This window comes from Mytilus trossulus, chromosome 8 (genome assembly GCF_036588685.1).
Source record: "Mytilus trossulus isolate FHL-02 chromosome 8, PNRI_Mtr1.1.1.hap1, whole genome shotgun sequence".
NCBI classification, from domain to species: Eukaryota; Metazoa; Mollusca; class Bivalvia; order Mytilida; family Mytilidae; genus Mytilus; species Mytilus trossulus.
This window is the reverse complement of record NC_086380.1, coordinates 11688470-11708770: the sequence shown is the minus strand read 5'-3', so window position 1 is coordinate 11708770 and position 20301 is coordinate 11688470. Positions and strand designations below refer to the sequence as shown.

Below are 20301 nucleotides of genomic sequence, written 5' to 3'. Positions count from 1 at the left end.
TCCTATTTTCACAAAATTTTCAAAATACACAGAAGATAGATTATTTTTTAAAGGCCAATTGCGGAGAAAAACAGAAAAAGTTTACAAATAAGACGTTTTATTCCAATCAACAAGTCATTTTTCGAAATACACTTTACGCACGGCTACGTCAGGTAAATTATCATTTATCTTACAAAAAAAAACCAACACATTTTTCAGTCTCATAGGGACATACTTATTACAATTAATCCCAAACTAAAGACGTCATTAAAAAAGCCAACATATGTCCGATCTACCTACTTTTGGAGCAAAAAAGTCAATATGATCGTTTGAAGGTCAATTTCGTCTACCTCACAAAATTATATTAGGCGTAAGCGGATTTAATTGATCAAAACAATAAAATCTAAATTAAAAAATCTTTTGAACTGAGTTTTACTGTGAGTATCGTTGTGTGGTTTTTTTCTACATTGACTAGAGGTATAAGCTAGGGGATGACATTTTTGTGCCTGTCACAAGCCAGGATCCTCTGGCCTTTGTTAGTCTTTTATCATTTTTAACTTTAGTTTCTTGTGTATATTTCGGAGTTTAGCAAGACGACTATTATCCCTGAAATATTTAACATTTTTGTTAATGACGCCTCCGAGTTTCTCGCTGCATTAAAGACCAAATGGTGGTCTCCGTCTGTTGTCTGCTCTTTGATCGGGCTGTTGTCTCTTTGACACATTCCCCCTTTCCCATTCTCAATTTTATTTGTGTATTTATCTAGAATTAAAAAGATTACCTATTGACGCATAGTACATATGTCCTGAATATGCATATACAATACGCTGCTCATACCTTTACCAAAGACCATCATAAAAAGTATGATTGAAATACATATTCTGCTCAAACGGTATATGGTCATCTTAAACTTGCAGTGAAGTGCAATATTTGTTGCAACTCTATGTAATTACATGTGAATAATAGCATTAAAAGCGTTGTTGCTTTGCTTTCTGTGTTGTTGTGGGGGGGGGGGGTGTTATTGCTGTGCACAAACTGATTTTGCGTCATGGATGAATATCCCCAATCTTTTCTTTTCTATAATTTATATGGTAATTTTTTTGTATAAATTTACTGTTGCAAAAGTATACTTATTCTAAATACTAAGGATTTTCTATTAAGGTATAGATAACCCTAGCCGTATCTGGCAAAACTTTTTGGAATTTTGGTTCATCAATGCTCTTAATCTGTATACTTGTTTGGTTGTCTGATTATTTTGATCTGAGCGTCACTGATGAATTTTGTACAGATGAGACGTGAGTCAGGCGTATTAAATTATAAGCCTGGTTCTTTAATAACTATTAGAATGTCGAAATGTATTATTGTTTATTTGTGTATTTCTCTGTCCTGAATGTTCTTTTGTATTGCAGTCCTGTCATGTAATGTTGTTCGTTTGGTGTTGTATTTAACATTGCCATAAAAGTGCGATCTTTGGCTAGCCACAAAACAGGTTCAACCTACCATTTTTTCTTTAAATGTCCTGTACCAAGTCGGAAAAATGGCAGTTGTTATCAAATAGTTCGTTTATGTGTATGTTGCATTGTCGTTTGTTTTTTTTTTGTTTTTTTTTTGCACTTTAGTTTTTATGTTGTTTCGTTTTTTTCCTCTCACAGTTGATGTGTTTTCCTCGGTTTTAGTTTGTAACCCGGATTTGTTTTCATAATCGATTTATGACTTTCGAACAATACTGATGTTGCTTTTATATATCTGATTATATTAACTTCCCTTTATGAAAATAAAATAAATGTTCTATTTAAAACACATCGTAACATTAACACTGTCGAAATATAACTCTATTGGAAAGCAATAACTCCGCATTAATTCTTCCTCTTTCATTTCAAAGAGTGTCTTAATATAAGGAATAGTTTAATAATATAATATATTAATACGTAACTTTTTATTATAAAGCATGTCCGTTAATATAACTATTTACAATGTATGCAGTAGGTCTTTACCAATAACATAATTGTCATGTACTGTAAATCGTTACTGTCGTATACATATTCCATTATTAAAGCACATGTTAGTCTCTATATTTTACAAATCTAACTTTATATGGAAGAGGTCCATATGTCACACCAAGTTTACCTTCAATCGGTGGAGGTGATTGACCGTCTGGAGGTAAGATCTTAAAATTCCATAGTAAAGAAGTAAAGAACAGGAACAGCTCATTCCGTGCTAATGCTTCACCTGGACATACTCTTTTACCTAGAAACAAAAAAACAAGATGATATGATTTTATTCAACCTACACGACTATCAACAAACTCATCATAGATACAAGGATTTACAGTATGTACACCAAGCGCGCCTCAATTTATCATTAACGATGTTTTCTACATAAGAACATGTCTGTACCAAGTCATGAATATGATGTTTGATGTGTTTGGACTTTTGATTTTGCCATTTGATTTTGGACTTTCCTTTTTGAATTTTCCTCGGAGTTCAGTATTTATTGTGTTTTTACCTTTTTCTTTTATGAAAATTCAGAGCTGTGTGGTTACATAGCTTCTTCTTCTTTTAATAAACTTAGAATTATTAAATATTTTGTCCTCAAGCATCACTGAAGAAATTGATTGTAGAAATGCGCATCTGGTGCTGAAAAAAGCTATATTTCATGTTATTTATGTTTAACAGAACATTCAGGATTATTCTTATAAGTTTATCTGAGCCTATTACATTCTATACGCTAAAATAGAGAATAGGTCTGATGAATTTTACAAACGAGACGAGGTTTATCCCCGGCTTATCTATTGTATTACCCTTCGCAAAGACACTTTAGCATGCTTGCGCTTTACTGAATACGCTGGATGATTGTTACATATTTACATGACATGGCATAGTATGTTACTTTCAAAATCTTTTTTGAAGACAATTATCAAACAACATTTAGTTCAATTAACTCATATTCGAGAGGGTGATACGGTCGATTTTGTACTCTTTGAAAACAAAAACGAGACAAAGCTAATGTTGACAATGTTTTCCAGTGGTGTGGTCAAAATCTGCTCTATTATCACCACAGAGGCGTGTTATCAATACAATAAATAATAGTTTACATCACGAAAATAAAAAAAGTAGGTTCATTTAAAATTGTTATACGTTATTGAGCATAATATAATTGATATTCGTGCTTCGCATAAATAGATTTCTCATAGAAACCAGGAGTAAAATTTTGAGTTTGCGTCAAGAAAAGACTTATCAGCAATGCTCGAACCAAAAAATATAAAAAGGTAAAAAAATACAAAGTTGAAGAGAATTGAAAACCAATGATATGAGTAGGGGATGTACAAGACTGACAGAGAATATTAAATTATATTCCAGTACAGGTGAAGTTTCAGAATAGCATTCTCGTATTGAAACATAACCAGTCAAAATTACTTCCCCATAACGCCACTTCATTTTCACAATCGTAGAAATGGAAGCCATTGTAGGAATGACGCGCTAGCCTACCAATTTTGCTCTCGGAAACCGATAAATTTATCCACATTGCACCATTACGATCCTTATATGTTAGTTGTATTTTAAAAAAGACAAATGTATCAACTAGCCAATAAGCATGAGGTTAATGATCTTATCTGCATTGATTCAACTTAAAACTATTGTCTGATCGGTTATCAGGTGGAAATTTTGAAAATTCATACAAAAATCTAAAAAAATCTAATTAGATATTTCGTGGAAGGGCAGACTAGATTTTTTTGGTGGTTGAAGACTATAAACCCTTATTATCACACACAAAAAAAAATATAATTTTTCGAAGATATGCATTTTCATCATCCAACTTGAAAGACTGTCGTCAAGTACTTTCAGTAAAAAAATAGCTATTCGAACCCACCTACTCTGTGATTCATTGGATAGGTATTTCACTTCACCCACATATTGCATCTTTTAGTACTGTGATGTGTTTATGTTATAAAGTCAACCTGTAGCTTTGATATATACAAATGATAGAATCTGAAGCGAGACTATGTATGAAATAATATTCTTGATATGTACGATATCAAGAAAAAATATTCAACTCAATCCCGCCCTAACATAAATAGGTGCGCTCGATTTTCTCCTTTCAATACTTTTGTTACTCATATTTTGGATTTTTTTCTTGAGTCACATAATGGAAGGGCAGACATGAAAATTACTGAACCGATAGATTGATATGTTTTCCGTCCTTTGTAAAAAAAAAAATAATCGGAGGTTATGCTTTTTTTTCATCCAACTTGAAAGATACCCATGTCGTCGACTTGATATCTAATTGTTCTGCTAACTATGTACTAGATAAATTGAAAACTTATGCAAATTGTTTTTTTTAAATAAAACACTTCGTAATTGAAAAGAAAATTGTAGTTATTTCGTTGTTTTTTTTTTTAACTTTTAAAATGTTTGTCACTATAGTAAACATTACAGTACAAATGTATCGCCTTCTCTAACAAAGAACTTCGATACTTTTGTTCTATTTTAACCGGGTTTCCGACTAATAACTAAATTCGGCTGGATGTGAAAAACCATTAGAACCCATCAGAAAGTAAAAAAATATAAGCTTTGTCATGAAAACATTAAATGTTACGTTTCCGTTGCATATTTTGGTAGTTTGAAGTTAAAACACTGAATATACATAACTTACCTAATGAAAACGGCAAAAACTTTTCTGGCGCATGGAACTTTCCGTTGCCATCTAGAAATCTTCCAGGATCAAACTTGTGTGAATCAGGAAATACTTTCTCATCATGCATTACAGAATATAAATTTGGAACAACAATAGCTCCCTTAGGAATCCGATAACCATTGACGACGGTATCTTCTGATGCAGTATGGGATATAGACATCGGTAAAATTGGTTCCATTCTCATAACTTCATGGATTACTGCCTCACAGTAAGGAAGAGTATTTCTATCAGATAGAGTAGGAGGTCCGCTGGATACGTTTTTCAGCATTTCAGCTCGAATCTTTTCTTGAATTTCCGGATGGTTCACAAGACATAAGACCGCCCATCCAATAGTCGACGAAGTAGTTTCAGTTCCGCCGCTAAACAAATCGAGTATTACATATTTAAGGTTTTCCTCTGAAATTATATTAGATAAAAAAAAAAGGAAATATTTATTGATTCCTTCTTTTCTGGCAGACTTTTCATCGGGTTTGTTCTTATATCAACAACTCTAGGAGCAGGACATGCTTAGCAATGTTAACCTTGAAGAGCAACTAAGATTGTCCGCCTGTTTGATGGGTTTCGTATTGTTCAGTCTTTAGTGTTCTATGTTTGTGTTTTATATACGAGTTATAGTTTCTCTCTTTTTCGTTTTTCTACGATAGCGTTGTCAGTTTATATTCGACTAAAAGTTTGTGAAAATCCATTTGGTATCTTTCGCCTCTCTTTCAAGCCTTATATGTTTAACTACTAGTATACATCTTTAGGGTGACTTCTATTTCTGTAAATAAAAAAACTTTACACTGGCGCGATAAATACTATTTTTATCTAAAGTGTGATTTATAAAAAGATTGGAGGTTGTTCTTTTTTGTTGCTGTTGTTGTTGTTTGTTTTTTTTAGGGTTTTTAAACTTTTTTATTAAATAATTATAATCACTTCTGATATCATGGTCTACTCTTTTAAAAAATACTGTCAAATTGGTGAGGAAATTTAGTCTAATCGATGTAGAGTACACTTAAAAATACCCTTAGTCTTGGTTAAACATTTAACAAGAATTTGTCCATAGTACACGAATGCCCCACTCGCACTATCATTTTCCATGTTCAGTGGACCGTGAAATTTGGCTTTAAAAATTAGAACGATCATATCAAAGGGAACATGGGTACTAAGTTTCAAGTGGATGTGACTAATCCCTTCAACTTCATCAAAAACTACTTTAACCAAAACTTTAACCTGACTTCGCACTATCATTTTCTATGTTCAGTGGACCGTGAAGTTGGGGGTCAAAACTTTAATTTGGCATTAAAATCAGAAATCCCATATCATAAGGAACATGTGTACTAAGTTTCAAGTTGATTGGACTTCAACTTCATCAAAAACTACCTTGACCAAAAACTTTAACCTGAACCGGGACGGACGGACGGACGAACGAACAGACGGAGGCACAGACCAGAAAACATAATGCCCCTTTACTATCGTAGGTGAGGCATAAAAACAGCTTACACCTATCCAAGTAACCCCTACAAAAAACAAACCTTAAAATTTGGAAACTGCTTAAATCCATCAAAGTAACCCCAAACAAAGAACAAACCTGTAAATTGAGTGTCTGATTCTCTCTTCATCTTCTTAATCTGAACCAAGTAAGCATCAATAAAATCTCTCAAGTGGTCCTCTTTCAACGTTTCTTTGTGTTCATCTATTTGTTTTTGAAACCAAGCTCTAATCAAATTATTTTGTTCAATGCAATGATCACATCTACTTTTCACTTTCGGTATACGCAGCAGTACCGGCAATATGTTTACCTTCGGCGTATATTCATTGACTACTGTTTCGGTTATTACTTTGACAAATTTATCAAATTCTTGGTCATCGTAACTAAACCGTTTTCCTAAAACAATGGAACAAATAACGTTAGAGACAGCTTTATTAATAACTCCGCTGATCGCAAATTCTTTCCCTTGAGTTTCTGCTAACAGTTCAGTAAATTTTTCACATTCCTCTGTTATAATGGATTCCATTGACCTGGTACCAAATCCAAATCCTCTGAGGAGGTTGAGTGTGAAAGCTCTCTGTTCTTTCCATGGATATCCTGCAGCAAGACCTGTTAAAACAAAACAAATCTATCGTAGAATTTGAAATCATTGACTTAAAAATAACCAAACCGATTCTATTTCTAACGGTATATGTTACAGTGCTCTTAATCATTTCCGTAGCTGATTTTTCAATAAGACCTTTTCTTTCAAGTCAGGAAAAGCTATTGTTATATGATAGTTCGTTTCTGTGTGTGTTACATTTTAATGTTGGATTTCTGTTGTATCGTAGTTAGTTTAAACATATTTTATTTGCGTAAATGCGCAAAAGGCATGAGACACAAGTTAATCACACTTATGAAGTCTTCTCCCAAAATCGTAGTTCTCCTCTTATACTAGTATTTGATGTGTTTCCCTCAGTTTGAGTTTGTAGCCTGGGTTCGTTTTTTCTCAATCGATTCATGAATTTCGAACAGCAGTTTACTACTGTTGCTTTTATTTTATCCTAAACTTTCAATACAAAACAATCCGTTTTTTCTCAATTGATTTATGAATTTCGAACAGCAGTTTACTACTGTTGCTTTTATTTAATCCTAAACTTTCAATACAAAACAATCCGTTTTTTCTCAATTGATTTATGAATTTCGAACAGCAGTATACTACTGTTGCTTTTATTTAATCTTCAACTTTAAATACAAAACAAATGCATACTTAAAATCTTTTGATTCAAAATAACCAAACCGATTCAGTAACTAGTGTGATATATGTTTCTTGATACATAGTGCTCTAATTAATTTCCGTAGATGAATTCTAGATAAAATTACCAGGCTTAGGATGGGGGTTTCAACAGACTGTCGGCATTCCAACGGGTACAAATTGTGTCCCTCTTCTTGCCGACTTGTTTCTTTATCATTATGAGGCTGACTTCATACATGAATTTCTTAGGAAAAAGGACTAAAAGTTAGCAATATCCTTTAACTCTACTTCCCGCTATATAAATGATGTTCTTTCACTAAATAATTCAAAATTTGGTGACTATGTTGAACGCATCTATCCAATTGAACTAGAGATAAAAGATACTACAGATACAGTTAAGTCGGCCTCATATCTTGACTAGAAGTTGACATCGAGAAATTGACAATGAGGGTCGGTTGAAAACAAAACTTTACAACAAAAGAGAATATTTCAGCATTCCGATTGTGAACTTTCCATTTCTTAGTAGCAACATACCAGCAGCACCTGCATACGGGTATATATCTCCCAATTGATACGATATCCCCGTGCTTGCATTTTCTATTATGATTTTCTTAATAGAGGGTTGCTGCTCACTAGGAAACTATAAAACAAAGAGTTTCAAATGGTGAAGTTGAAAAATCATCCCATCGTAAATTTTACGGACGCCATCACGAGCTGGTTGACCGTTATGGAATAACCGTTTCACAAATGATATCGGATATGTTCCTAACGTCGTAACTACAATCTCCTTCCCTTTCATGAATGTGACCTATCGAATTTACTATTTACCGGATTTGTAATCACATAAGCAACACGACGGTTGCAAGATGTGCTTACCCTTAGCTTGTGGGGTTCGTGTTGCTAATTCTTCTGTGATTGTGTCATGTGTACTATTGTTTTTCTTTTTTTCATTTTTAGCCATGGCGTTGTCATTTTATTTTCGATTTATGAGTTTCACTGTCCCTCTGGTATCTGTCGTCCCTTTTTCATACGCCAGACGCGCGTTTCGTCTACATACGATTCATCAGTGGCGCTCAAATCAACATAGTTGAAAGCCAACCTAATATAAATTTGAAGAGCATTGAGGACCCAAAATTTCAAAGAGTTGTGCTCAATACGGCTACGGTAATATATGTGCCTGGGATAAGAAAAGCCTTTAATAGTACTAGTATCTCGAATAATATAGTTATCAAAGGTACCAGGAATATAATTTAGTACGCCTGACGCGCGTTTCGTCTACATAAGACTCATCAGTGACGCTCACATCAAAATAATTATATGTCCAAACAAGTGCAAAGTTGAAGACCATTGAGGATCCAAAATTCCAACACGTTATGCCAAATAATATAATATGTTTTATACATAAACACATGACGAATATATATGCGGATTTCTTTTCTCGCATAAATGAAGGTTTTAGAAATAACTTTCAAAGTTCGTACAACAATAAAATTATATGGGATCAGTACTCTACTACTATGTCTAAAACTGATCATGAACTAATATACACCTTACCTTTCTTCTTCTTCACTTCTCTTAGGTACCAGACATCCGGTCTATCTGAAAATGTGTTCCCATGTTTGACAAAAACTTCTCTCAGTGCATCGTATCTGTTTATAAACACCATCCAATATGGTCCGATAGATAGGCTAAATATATCACCATACTTCTTCTGTAATGTTGCTGCAACATCTAGTAAACTTTTTCCCCAAATTAATTTGAGGTTTCCCAAAACGGGAAGTGGTGTGGGTCCGGGTGGCAGATCAGAAGGTCTTCTACTTCGCATCAACAAATACGTCACCAGAAATACTATCAATGCCACCAAAATAGTACCGACACCTACTACCATCATTTATGCAAGATTTGTCTAAATTTAGAAAATAAACGGAAATTAATAATATCTATATGACATACTTTATTTACCTGGGGTCATTTTTTGTTCATCATATCTCGACAAGTTCAAGGTGCAGTTCAATTTGAGGGTTTAGTTTATAGTTCAATGTCATTTGATTGTTATTGTTTACCATGTTTACGCCTCCCCCCTTTTAACACTTAAAAAAAAAGATAATAATAAAAAATGAGGAAATAGAAGAAACAAATGATAAAGTAACATATGTAATTCCACACAAAAAGCTAATCCAGGAGAGTCATCAATCTCTGATCTCCCAAAGCGTATTTTGTTAAGATACAGAAATGAATGTTTAATTCGATAAGACTTCATTAATTTGTCAATTTTTTCATTAAAACGAAACTTCCGGGGCCCGATAAATTCGTAAAAGTGTAAAATAATATAAAGATCACCACCTTTTTTCTGGTGTGCATACGACAAAGTCATGCTGTATGTACGTGCTGCTGGCGAAAAATTCAATAAAACGTCGACCTATAATCGTACACAGTACAGATTATGGCTGCCGTTTTAGATCAGACCGCGCCAAGACGAAAACGTAAAAAATGGAATGACCACCCTCATTGATCTAAAATGTCAACGAAGTCGTATCCGTTTGTAACAGGTACTAACGGATCGGGAATGGTCTGGATTGGTCGGACAAAAACACCACATGCAGTAGATATCTTCCGTCAGCGTCGGTTCACTGTCTGTTCTATCATGTCTATGTCAGATCACATTCGGTAACATGGGGACGCTGCCGTGACAGAGTCGGTCGTTTTGTAGAAAGATACAAATCGGACCAGAATCGGACAAATTCGGTTGGACGGTACCTGAACAATATCAAATTACTGACCTTTTATAACATCTTGTGAACTGAATTATAAATACTAGAGAAAAATTCTAACATTATTTAAAAAAAAAAGTTCCATATTTCGTTTTTACAACCAGGCAAAAATTAAAGAAAAAAAACATTACTCTTTCCAAAAAGCCACCATTTAGCCTGGAGGTAGGGTGGTCCATTAAAGTTGAAATTTGTCGGATTGGTCACTTCACTTCTAGGAGTGAAACTGTTCAAATGTTTGGTTAGCTTTTTAGATGAATGTAGACATTTTTGAACTTTGTAAAGACTTGTATTACCATACATGATTGCACATGTCAAAGTTTCTGTATGTATAAACTTTTATTTGGTGTACAATATTCTTGTCATGTATACATGTGTCATATGACCTTAAACTCACTTTCATAATTCATTGGTCAATGTCCATTTACTGAATGGATCTATATTTTGTGTATGGAATGAATGTTAGGGGAAAATGTCCGTCTTTGCAGTACTAGTGTTAACTGACCTGGATTACTTTACCAAGGTTTTGTCTGTTCTCAGAAACTATTAGCAAAAGGTCAACTATATTCTGCATATGGATCGATAGAATGCCATACAATGTGAACGGCAGTGTTCATCTTACATTAACCTCATTTTTGTAGTATTGGTATTTATTCAATTTTTCATAATAGGTGTTTCCAAGTACTTTTTGAACAACTATATTCAATTTATAGCATAAAAATTCACTCATTATTAGTACAATGTAGCAAGACTGGCGAGACAATTCCAGATGGTGCACTTTTCAGTTTTGTTACTCAACTTGTTTTATAGCTTTTCAAGAAAACTTATGTAATATTGAAATCACACAATTCGGGAAATTTCTTCACCACATCATATGATAAGACTTAGTAAAATATGATACATTTATCCTGACTGATGCCAAGTTCTCTTTTGCAATCTACCTAAACTTCCGAACAGACCAATAAATACATGCTTATCAGTACATGCAGTAGAACAGATGGATACAATCTTCAATTTCAATGTCTAAGTTTGGTAACATTATTCATACAAAATTCTTCGTAGAAACAATCTTTACAAAAGTTACCACAGATGTGAGCACTCATTATTCAATACATTCTCAGTTGACTTAAATAAATAATAAACAGACGAGAAAGTTGCAGCACAACTTCCAAATCCTCAAATGATTATATTTCCCTTATTACAGAAACAATTATGTTTATTATCTGAATAGCACATTTTTGGACTCTATGGAATTGTATTTAGATTCCAACCATTAATCAAAATGACACAATGAAAGTTGCACCTTTGTGGTCTACAAATCATTAACTAGTTCACTATATTGGTTTTGAAGAACTCCACTTAAACGTCAGAAATTTGTCAACCATCAATAACAAAGAGTACACTACATTCAAATAAAACTTTGGCATTTTGCATGCTTTTGTTCTGTGTGCAAAACTTATAGAATGTGATCCCCATCATCCAAACATCTTATCTTTAATGCACCTGCCGAAGCAAGCACAGACATCATAAGTCATGTATGTGTTCCATAAAATGATTTCAATCTCCTAAGGAGAGATTCAAAACAAGTTGAACCAAAACATGACTTGGACAACAGGACCAAAGTGATTCCTTGCAACAAATAACTAGCTTGACACTTAGGCAACTAAACCAGCATCTATGATAATTTGACAATAAAGTCCACAAAGGATATAACAACTTCCGCCTGAGCAGTGTGTCGGAACTCAAAATAAAAAGACATGTAATTTTTTTTTACAAAATTTATTTGTATCTATACACAATAGCATCTACATGTACATGACAAAAACTATATTTCATTTAAACAAAGGCAATGACAGGATAGCAAGTTTTTGAAATTAAAACAGGTAACAGTCAGAACACCAAAGATTAAAATCTACACACAATCAATGACCTCAAGTGTAATAAAGTAGGAACCAACAAGTAACATTGTTATGCAACAGTCTAAGAATTTAGGAATGCATATTACACCTGAAAGAAAGCAATTTGTAATGAAGGAATACTTTATATCTTAATATAAGCTAAGTAAAGTCAATCAAATCACAACTTTCTAATTTATGACGTCTTGATGAATTTTTTGGAAAGCAGATGAAATTTTACCACACCGATGCAAGTTTTGACATGCGAAGAAATAAACTGGTTTTTTTTCTTTTTAAAATTCTCTAAGTATAACTTGTACTTTGTATGCCACAAAAAATGGTGCCATTATGAATTACAGACATTCATTACAGAAGAATCTACCATGACAAACTCTATGAAACACTAAATGAAATAAATCCTGTACTATTTCTTACTATCCACAGATTTCTAATGAGAATTTCCAATAAAAAATAGTACAGGACAACCTCTTAAACTTAAATCGCCTAAATAAAGGGTCGTCTAATGGTAGTTCAAAAATAGTATTAGGATGAAGCTAGAAATTTGATCAGACAAGAATGTTATAATATTTTAACTTTTTAAGATTTAAAATAAACATTATACAGTTATAAGCAATCTTCATACACTCTTAGCACTTGTGTATAGATGATACATGATATTTTTAATAATTCGATATTCCGTTTATTTTTCTTAATTTTATCATATTCAACATAATTTGATCATCATTATTATGTTTCTTGTACCTGTCATTTACTGTTACCACAGATACATGTACCTTTGCTTGCAAGCAAATTATAAAAAGTATAAAAAGATATTTTCTTACATACTATTACCATTAAATTATCAAATATTATAAGCCTTTGAAAAATGAGGTGAATAGATAAGACTTTACCATTAAATTCCAATTTGTAGAGGCAAAATGTAACAAACTGTATTTTTTTCTATTCTTTTGAACCCTGTGAATTCCTTTTAACATTTCACAACTTTTTTTTTCATAATCCCATTTCTATGATACCACTTTCTTATAAATTAAAGAAAAACAGCCATTAAGATTAAATGCTACTTTATGCTGTGAATTAAGTATGATTATAGTAAACAAATACATATTTCAGTTTAAATAATTGAATTCAGGTTTCAGATTTTTTTTATTAGGTCAGGAAGAGCAAAATCAAATCAATAAATTGAACAGGATCAAAATATTGAAATTATGTTCACAATTTATATTTGAGATATTACAGTTGCTAAATATAGAAGTTTAACAGAAGAAATGTACAAAATTATCATCATTAAGATTGGAGGGGGAAGGATATATTCTACATTTCTTCTGTTTTAATCTCAGAGAAATATATTTACACGTAAAATTATATACACAGGACATGGACACAAAATATTTACATCTTGACGTCTGAAAAATATTGAATTACCTCCCTTTACCCATTTCTTAATCTAGATTATATAAATCTTTAAAACACCTGTTGCTTACCAAAAGTTTACTTACTTTGTAAAAATCAAATTTACAACAATTTTACAGGCATGTTTTTATAACCAAACACTATTTCTTACAATATATAATTTTAATGTAATTTAACACATAATTTCAGAATTTGTAGATTTACAATATATGACATATATATTACACTGTACATCAAATGCTTTCAATAAATATTTGGACACAAAAAAAGAATGTACAAATCAGATCACAATCACTTCATGAGAATTAACTTTGGGTTACAATTTCCTTAACAAATTTATATGACAAATGAATCGATTACGATATAAGAATTTGTAGCTCAAAGTTACTTTATAACTGCAATTAGAATTGACTGGTTCAACATTGTTCACTGTAAATTAAAGTGGCAATCATTCAATATGGAGCTCACACACATACACACAATTTATTTGCCTTTGGCCTAAAGAACTTTAATGTAAATGAGCTTTCAAACTCACGAAATATTTAAAAATTTGACCTCTGAAATAATTTCCATCGAGATCTCCAACAAAGTTTCCACTGAATTAAAATGTTCACAGTGATTTAGCACTGTTTTTTATTATCCATATCTTATTGAATGTATTACACTTTCCCTTTACTTTTGACCTGTCCTCTTGGTGGTGTAACTGGACGGCCGGCATTTAATCCACCATAAGGAAATTTCTTCTTATCGGCTGGTTTCAAAATCTGAAAAAATTTAGATATATATTTTCATTTTATTCAATATTCTTAAATAATAAACAGTATCAATGCTAAAGAGAAGAATGCCTTCTAAAGACAAGTAAAGACAATCTTACCAACATGACATTGTTTTCTTTAATAATCATTAAAAGTAATTTAAATAAGGAAAGAGCATATCATTTGTATACTCCAGTCAAAAATGTAAGCAGATCATACAATGGATTTATAATTGTAAATCATGTACATAAAGCATTATAGAAGTATAGTGTCTACTCTTAACTTTGTGTTTGTTGTGTCAAAGTAGCAATTGTTCAGTGGTTTAGAACCAAAATTTTACCAGGAAAACTGGGATTCTGGCAATCCTTTTCATTTACAATCCGTCAAACATCTCTTAGAAAAAGGGTTGAATTATCAGCAAATAAGTTTAATTGTTTGTACTGAAAATTTCAAAGGGATTCAAACAGGTAAATATTCAAGTATCAAGTCTGTAGAATTTCCAAAGTGCTGAGATGCATAAATTGTATTTTATGACAATATCAAAAAGAGCATACTATATAAATGATAAAATGAACACTTAGATTTAACATTACCTGGAATGAGCACATTAGAGTTTCATCAACACTCATCATTGCTCCTGCATTATCAAATTCACCACAATAGTTAGGAGCAGAGAATAAAGTTACAAGCTGTCGTTTGGCAAAGAATTCATATCCATCTTCTACTACCTGTAAACAAACAATTATAAATTTAACTTTGAGAGACAAGTATCAAATGACTACTTTCATGATATAATTTACAATCAAATAGTTTTGCTTTAAAAATAATTCTAACATTATACATGAAATAACTTTAGGCAAATTAACATGATCTTCAATATATACTGTGATTTCAATCGCCATTAAAATCCCCACAATAAATTGAGCTTCAGTTTTTGTGATGTTTATTTATGTATCTATTAGGTGTACATTAACTGTTTATTCTTTTTGGTTAATTGCATTACAGAACATAAATTTGTGCATCAGGATTTTTTCAAATGTCAGAAATCTAAGCTGTGACCTATAATAGACTCATCAACATTCATAACATCTTCTTTTTTTTTATATAGTTTATGCTACTATACACTTTTTATCAAAACAAGCCAAATGCTAAAAAAATAGTTTTGCAAGTTAACCACTTATAATTTACATAGAGTAGTGAATTACATCATGAGCCATTAAAGTCTGTTGAAAGAGTTGAGAAATAAATATCATTTAATGAAATAGGTTTGTGACTTACCTGATGAGCCCTGCATATAAGATCAAGGTCATGTTTATGTAAAAACTTAGCAACAACTTCTGAACCAAATGTGAATGATACACCTCTATCATTTTCTCCCCAGCCCATTGTTTCCTTGTCTGGATCAGACCATAATAAATCACACAATAATCCCTGATCTGGTACATCTGTAGGCCTCATTATTCTTCTGATCTGTTCCATAGATTGTAAATCTGGACTCAGACCTACAAATAAACCAAAATGAATGATCTAAGTTACAGTGTATTACAAAAATGTTCATCTTTTGATAAAGGAACCAGTTTTTGTGGTATTTTGTAATGTTGAATAGTTTGTACTTTTTATTTGGAATTTCCTAACCACACAAATGTGATATACTCAACTTATTAATACAATTGTACATTCTAGAATAAAATAGTCATAGCACAACTGATTGTTGTTTGCTTAAAATAACAATAGCAAATATTTCATTCATCATGTTCAGATTTGACAACCATTGTTATTTTACTCTGAATTTTTTATACAACTGATGTTTATGCTTGTAACTAGTATCAGTCTTCCATTGACTTCAGAAGACACTTACTAAAAGTACGTAACATGTATGCACTTTTAGTTTTTCAACAAGTTTATGATCTTTATAATATAATTAGGGCCTCAGATAGACCTGTTTATCTGTGAAGCCATCTCATAATATAAAATTGTGGTTGAATCAAATTCAGCAATATTTGAAGTAACTGAAAGGTAATATGTAATTTATATATTTTGAACAAGATTTCTTACAAGTTACAAATCGAGTTCATGACAGATATGTCACCAAGCCTGCCTAGTGGGTACTCAACACATCTCATGTCATACATGCTTGTTTCGACATCAGATCTCTATTCAATGATAGTGGCAACTAGAAATTTCTGGCATCTCCCAGCACAAGTCAATATGTTTAATCTTCTAACTGCTTATAAAATAAACAATTATCTGTCGTGGTATATAAACAATATGTATGCAGAGATTGTAAAACTTATTTCCACCAACAAGTAAAAAACATCACATATCTCTGATTGTTTGTTGATGAATTTTAAATGAATGTTAGAAATACATTATTTTGCTAATAAGATGGCAACTGTTCTTTGCTTTACATCCACATACACTCAATGACATTACACAAGAATTTCTCGTCATTTTTCATCTAGATTTTTTCTATTTTTGACAACAAATAAAATGACATGCAAATGATGCAATGAAATATTCCTACCTCCATGACAACAGAAGATTTTCTCATCAATAATTGCAGCGATAGGTAAACAGTTGAAACAGTCGGTGAATGTTTTCCACAGCTTTATATTGTATCTTCGTTTACCTAAAATGAACAATACATTATTATTAAAAAATCTCTATTCAACAAATCAAAGTGTTCATAATATTTTCAATAGATGAACTTTTTTTAAATAATAAAATACCCAAGGACAAATCTTCGTAATAGTAAGACTGAGTTCAGCAGTCTTCACCGTTAGCGGCCACTACTCCGATGGCCCAGACTAGTAAAATTACACTTTGACTAGTAAGTTTTTGTAAAACTTTGTATGGCCCAATAAGAAAAATGTCTGAATATTGGTCTTCAGACTAGTAGTTTAAAAGGTTTTTGGTGCAGACTGCTTCAGTGTGTCCTTCAAACAATATCTTTCCATTAACCACTCCTCTAATATAATACTTTAACAAAATGTTGCGGAGGCTAGGTAGTTTTGTCACTCCTTCTAGTTAACTTTAGTTTATTTTTCATATCCAGAACATTACCAATAATACAAAACATTATGTTTGTCCCTATGTAGTATATTATGCACACCTTAATGTCTAAATAGAAAGTATGACATTTCTCAGTAAAAGTTATATTCTTCTGAGGATGTTGTTTTAATTCCTGCAGCACTAATAATGTACAAGACTAATGTGTGCATTTAAATTTGATTTGTTTGGTGTCTAGAAACAATCAGCTTTCCGAAAAACTTCAATCACAGAAATTCTCTAAGTCTTATTATACATTTCAAGTTGAATTAATTTCTAATGAAAAACAATCCTTTCACTTACATTCATCATAAAATCCATAGATTCTGTTTATACTAGCACATTCATGATTGCCTCTGAGTAAGAAGAAATTTTCAGGGTATTTGATTTTATATGCCAGAAGGAGACATATAGTTTCCAGTGACTGTTTTCCTCTGTCCACGTAATCCCCAAGGAAGAGATAGTTACTCTCTGGTGGGAACCCGCCATATTCAAACAATCTTAGTAAATCATAATACTGTCCATGTATATCACCTAAAACGAGAAATTTAATTATTTAAATAAATGTAAAATAAGTTATATGTACAGCAATACAATACAATAAAATTCAGAATCCTACACAAAAAATTAATAACACACAAAATATTCAGAAACATTATAACCAATTGATTATTTCTTCCTAATATATATATGAACATACCATTAAAATTCAGCTCAGAAAAATATATCAAACATTTGACAACTATTTACAAGACACAATTTTTTATATATTTAACCAGAAGCAATAATGCAATTGTAGGAAGACTCTTTAAACATGGTTCAGTCTGTGTTTAAATTAAAGAATTGTGACCCTTTTCATGTGAATAAGCCAGGCCCATTGTTGTAAGGTTTTTAAATATTAATAACCTTCATTTCAATGCACAATTTCAATGCATAATGCATGTTTTCTGCTCTATGGTCAGAATGTTGTCGCTTTGACACATTCCCCATTTCCTTTCTCGAGGTTATAATAATAAACTCTGATTATTCCACTTACCACATATCTTCAAAGGAGCTTCTAGTTCTAAAAGAATTGGTTGACTTAGAAATATTTCTCTAGACTTGAGACAAAGTCCTCTTATTTCTGATTCTGTCAGTTGTACATTTTTCCCTGGTCTTGATCCTCTCACTATAAAAAAATATTTTGTTCGATAATTAATACATTGAAAAGTTGGTATTTCAAATTTTTGTCATGGTTAAGTGAATTATAGTAAGCTTACCATGAAGAGGAACACTGTAGGGGATATGAAATTTGTTTTGTGTTAAACAAAATATTAAATGAATCGACTTGTATACAAGTAATATAAGGATTTTTTTGCATGGACTTAAAGGTTAGAATAAGCATTCGTAAAACAGTTGAAACCTACAAAAAGTTATGTTAGCCACCTTTTATTTATATGGCTAGTAAACATTCCCATAGATAGAAACAAGTGCCTGTGGTCTATGTACCCAAGATGCGAGAGGACTATTATCCTTCTGATGTACTGATATTTTCAGCACCCAGAGTCAAAACTGAACTCAGCGCTATAGCAATTGTTGTTATGAACTTGACCAGGGGGTCTCATTGGGCTGTTTTGATCCTGGATCCCGCTAAATATTTTATCAGCTTCCTGTATCTCACCAACACTATGTACATAAGCAATTTTCATTTTAATGTAAATTCCAGTGTCACACTAAATTTCATTTCACGTTTTCAGTACTGCCAAGTTCATGCGTTTTCATGCTCATTTGGATGTGTGCATGACTCGATATGTATGTTTTGTTTTATTTGTTGTTATGTCGGTTTCAAAAGCTCTTCAGAGCTTATGTTTGTACTTGCATGCTTATACCAACTCTACATAAAGCTTTATGTCTATGTCTTATTTGGGAAATTTTCCTTAAATCTATACACCTTAACGATATGTGTCCGCCGTTGCTGGATATCACACAGGTTCCCGTAAAAAGTTGACTTCTGAAAACAAAACATCTGACGCCACAATGGAAAAAAAATTGTTCACGTCAAAAGTTCAAGCGGCCGGGTCAGCCGGGATAAGCGATAAGGTGAATTGTTTTATCTCTTAGGTCTTTTCAATCTTTGTCAAATCGCGCACATTTGCTTCATGAAATCTTGACAGCCCTGCGGCATTATTTGACTTTCATGTGTTACGTTTACAAAAAATTGGCAATCCTGCTTCACGCTTGGACCCCAATGAGACACACTAGACCACTTCCTCAGAAATTCAATATTTTTAATGTTATGCACTCTGTATAGATATTTGGTTGACCTCCCTACCCAGTACAGTAACACATAAAGAGGAAAGCCTATCATAACAAACAGTTTAACTAGATACAACTGTTTTTTTTTAAATTTAAGTGATGACTTATGACTCAATATATATATACATGTACCATTGATAATGCAGACCTGTGTCAACAGGTGCATTTCTTTGCAAGAACTCTTGGACTAAGAATACTTCAGAAACTGTTGGATTTCGTGTCTCAACAACGGGTTTATACTTTAATAAGAAGTTCAAATTTCACAATTTTCAATTGCATTGCTAATTCTGTATGAACTATCCGGCAATCATCTCCATTCTCCACCTAGTCAACGGAGAATCTTAAATATATTGTTTGGGGACGGAAGCTACTACTTACCTTCTAATAATCTTGCTATTATGCTATCTATATTTAATTTATCAGTGTCTGCCATTACAAAGAAGCCTTGTCCTGAGGTCTACGATGTTTTCAAAAATTTAGATGACCCCAACAGCCGGATGATTGCGGATTTTGTTTGATCCCCCTCCAATATTTGAGAAGTATTAAAATGGCGGTCGTCAAGATGCGTATGAAATTATCACGCATTGAGTAGTAATTCGGCTCTTAACTACATTAAATATTAGGGACTATATTTTATATTCACAACAAAATTGTAGAAAAAAGCAAACGTTAAATCTTTATTGAGCTAGATTTTATTAAACTTTATGAAAGTGTAAAATGAGAATTTCTC

General features: G+C 32.3%; 2 protein-coding genes across 2 annotated transcripts; both read right to left on the bottom strand.

Moving 5' to 3' along the window:
- Positions 1-2041: 2041 nt before the first annotated feature.
- On the bottom strand, positions 2042-9285 carry LOC134727337 (cytochrome P450 2J2-like). Its single transcript, XM_063591715.1, has 4 exons — positions 8934-9285; positions 6245-6754; positions 4633-5070; positions 2042-2226 (listed from the first exon to the last, which is right to left on the bottom strand). The coding sequence occupies exons 1-4, from the start codon at positions 9268-9270 to the stop codon at positions 2042-2044; spliced, it is 1470 nt and encodes a 489-aa protein (XP_063447785.1). The 5' UTR covers positions 9271-9285.
- Positions 9286-11907: 2622 nt separating this feature from the next.
- Positions 11908-20229, bottom strand: LOC134728298 (serine/threonine-protein phosphatase alpha-2 isoform). The gene is made up of 7 exons (XM_063592864.1): positions 19950-20229; positions 18313-18444; positions 17580-17810; positions 16753-16857; positions 15507-15730; positions 14822-14956; positions 11908-14237 (listed from the first exon to the last, which is right to left on the bottom strand). The coding sequence occupies exons 1-7, from the start codon at positions 20002-20004 to the stop codon at positions 14133-14135; spliced, it is 987 nt and encodes a 328-aa protein (XP_063448934.1). The 5' UTR covers positions 20005-20229; the 3' UTR covers positions 11908-14132.
- Between the last annotated feature and the right edge of the window lie 72 nt (positions 20230-20301).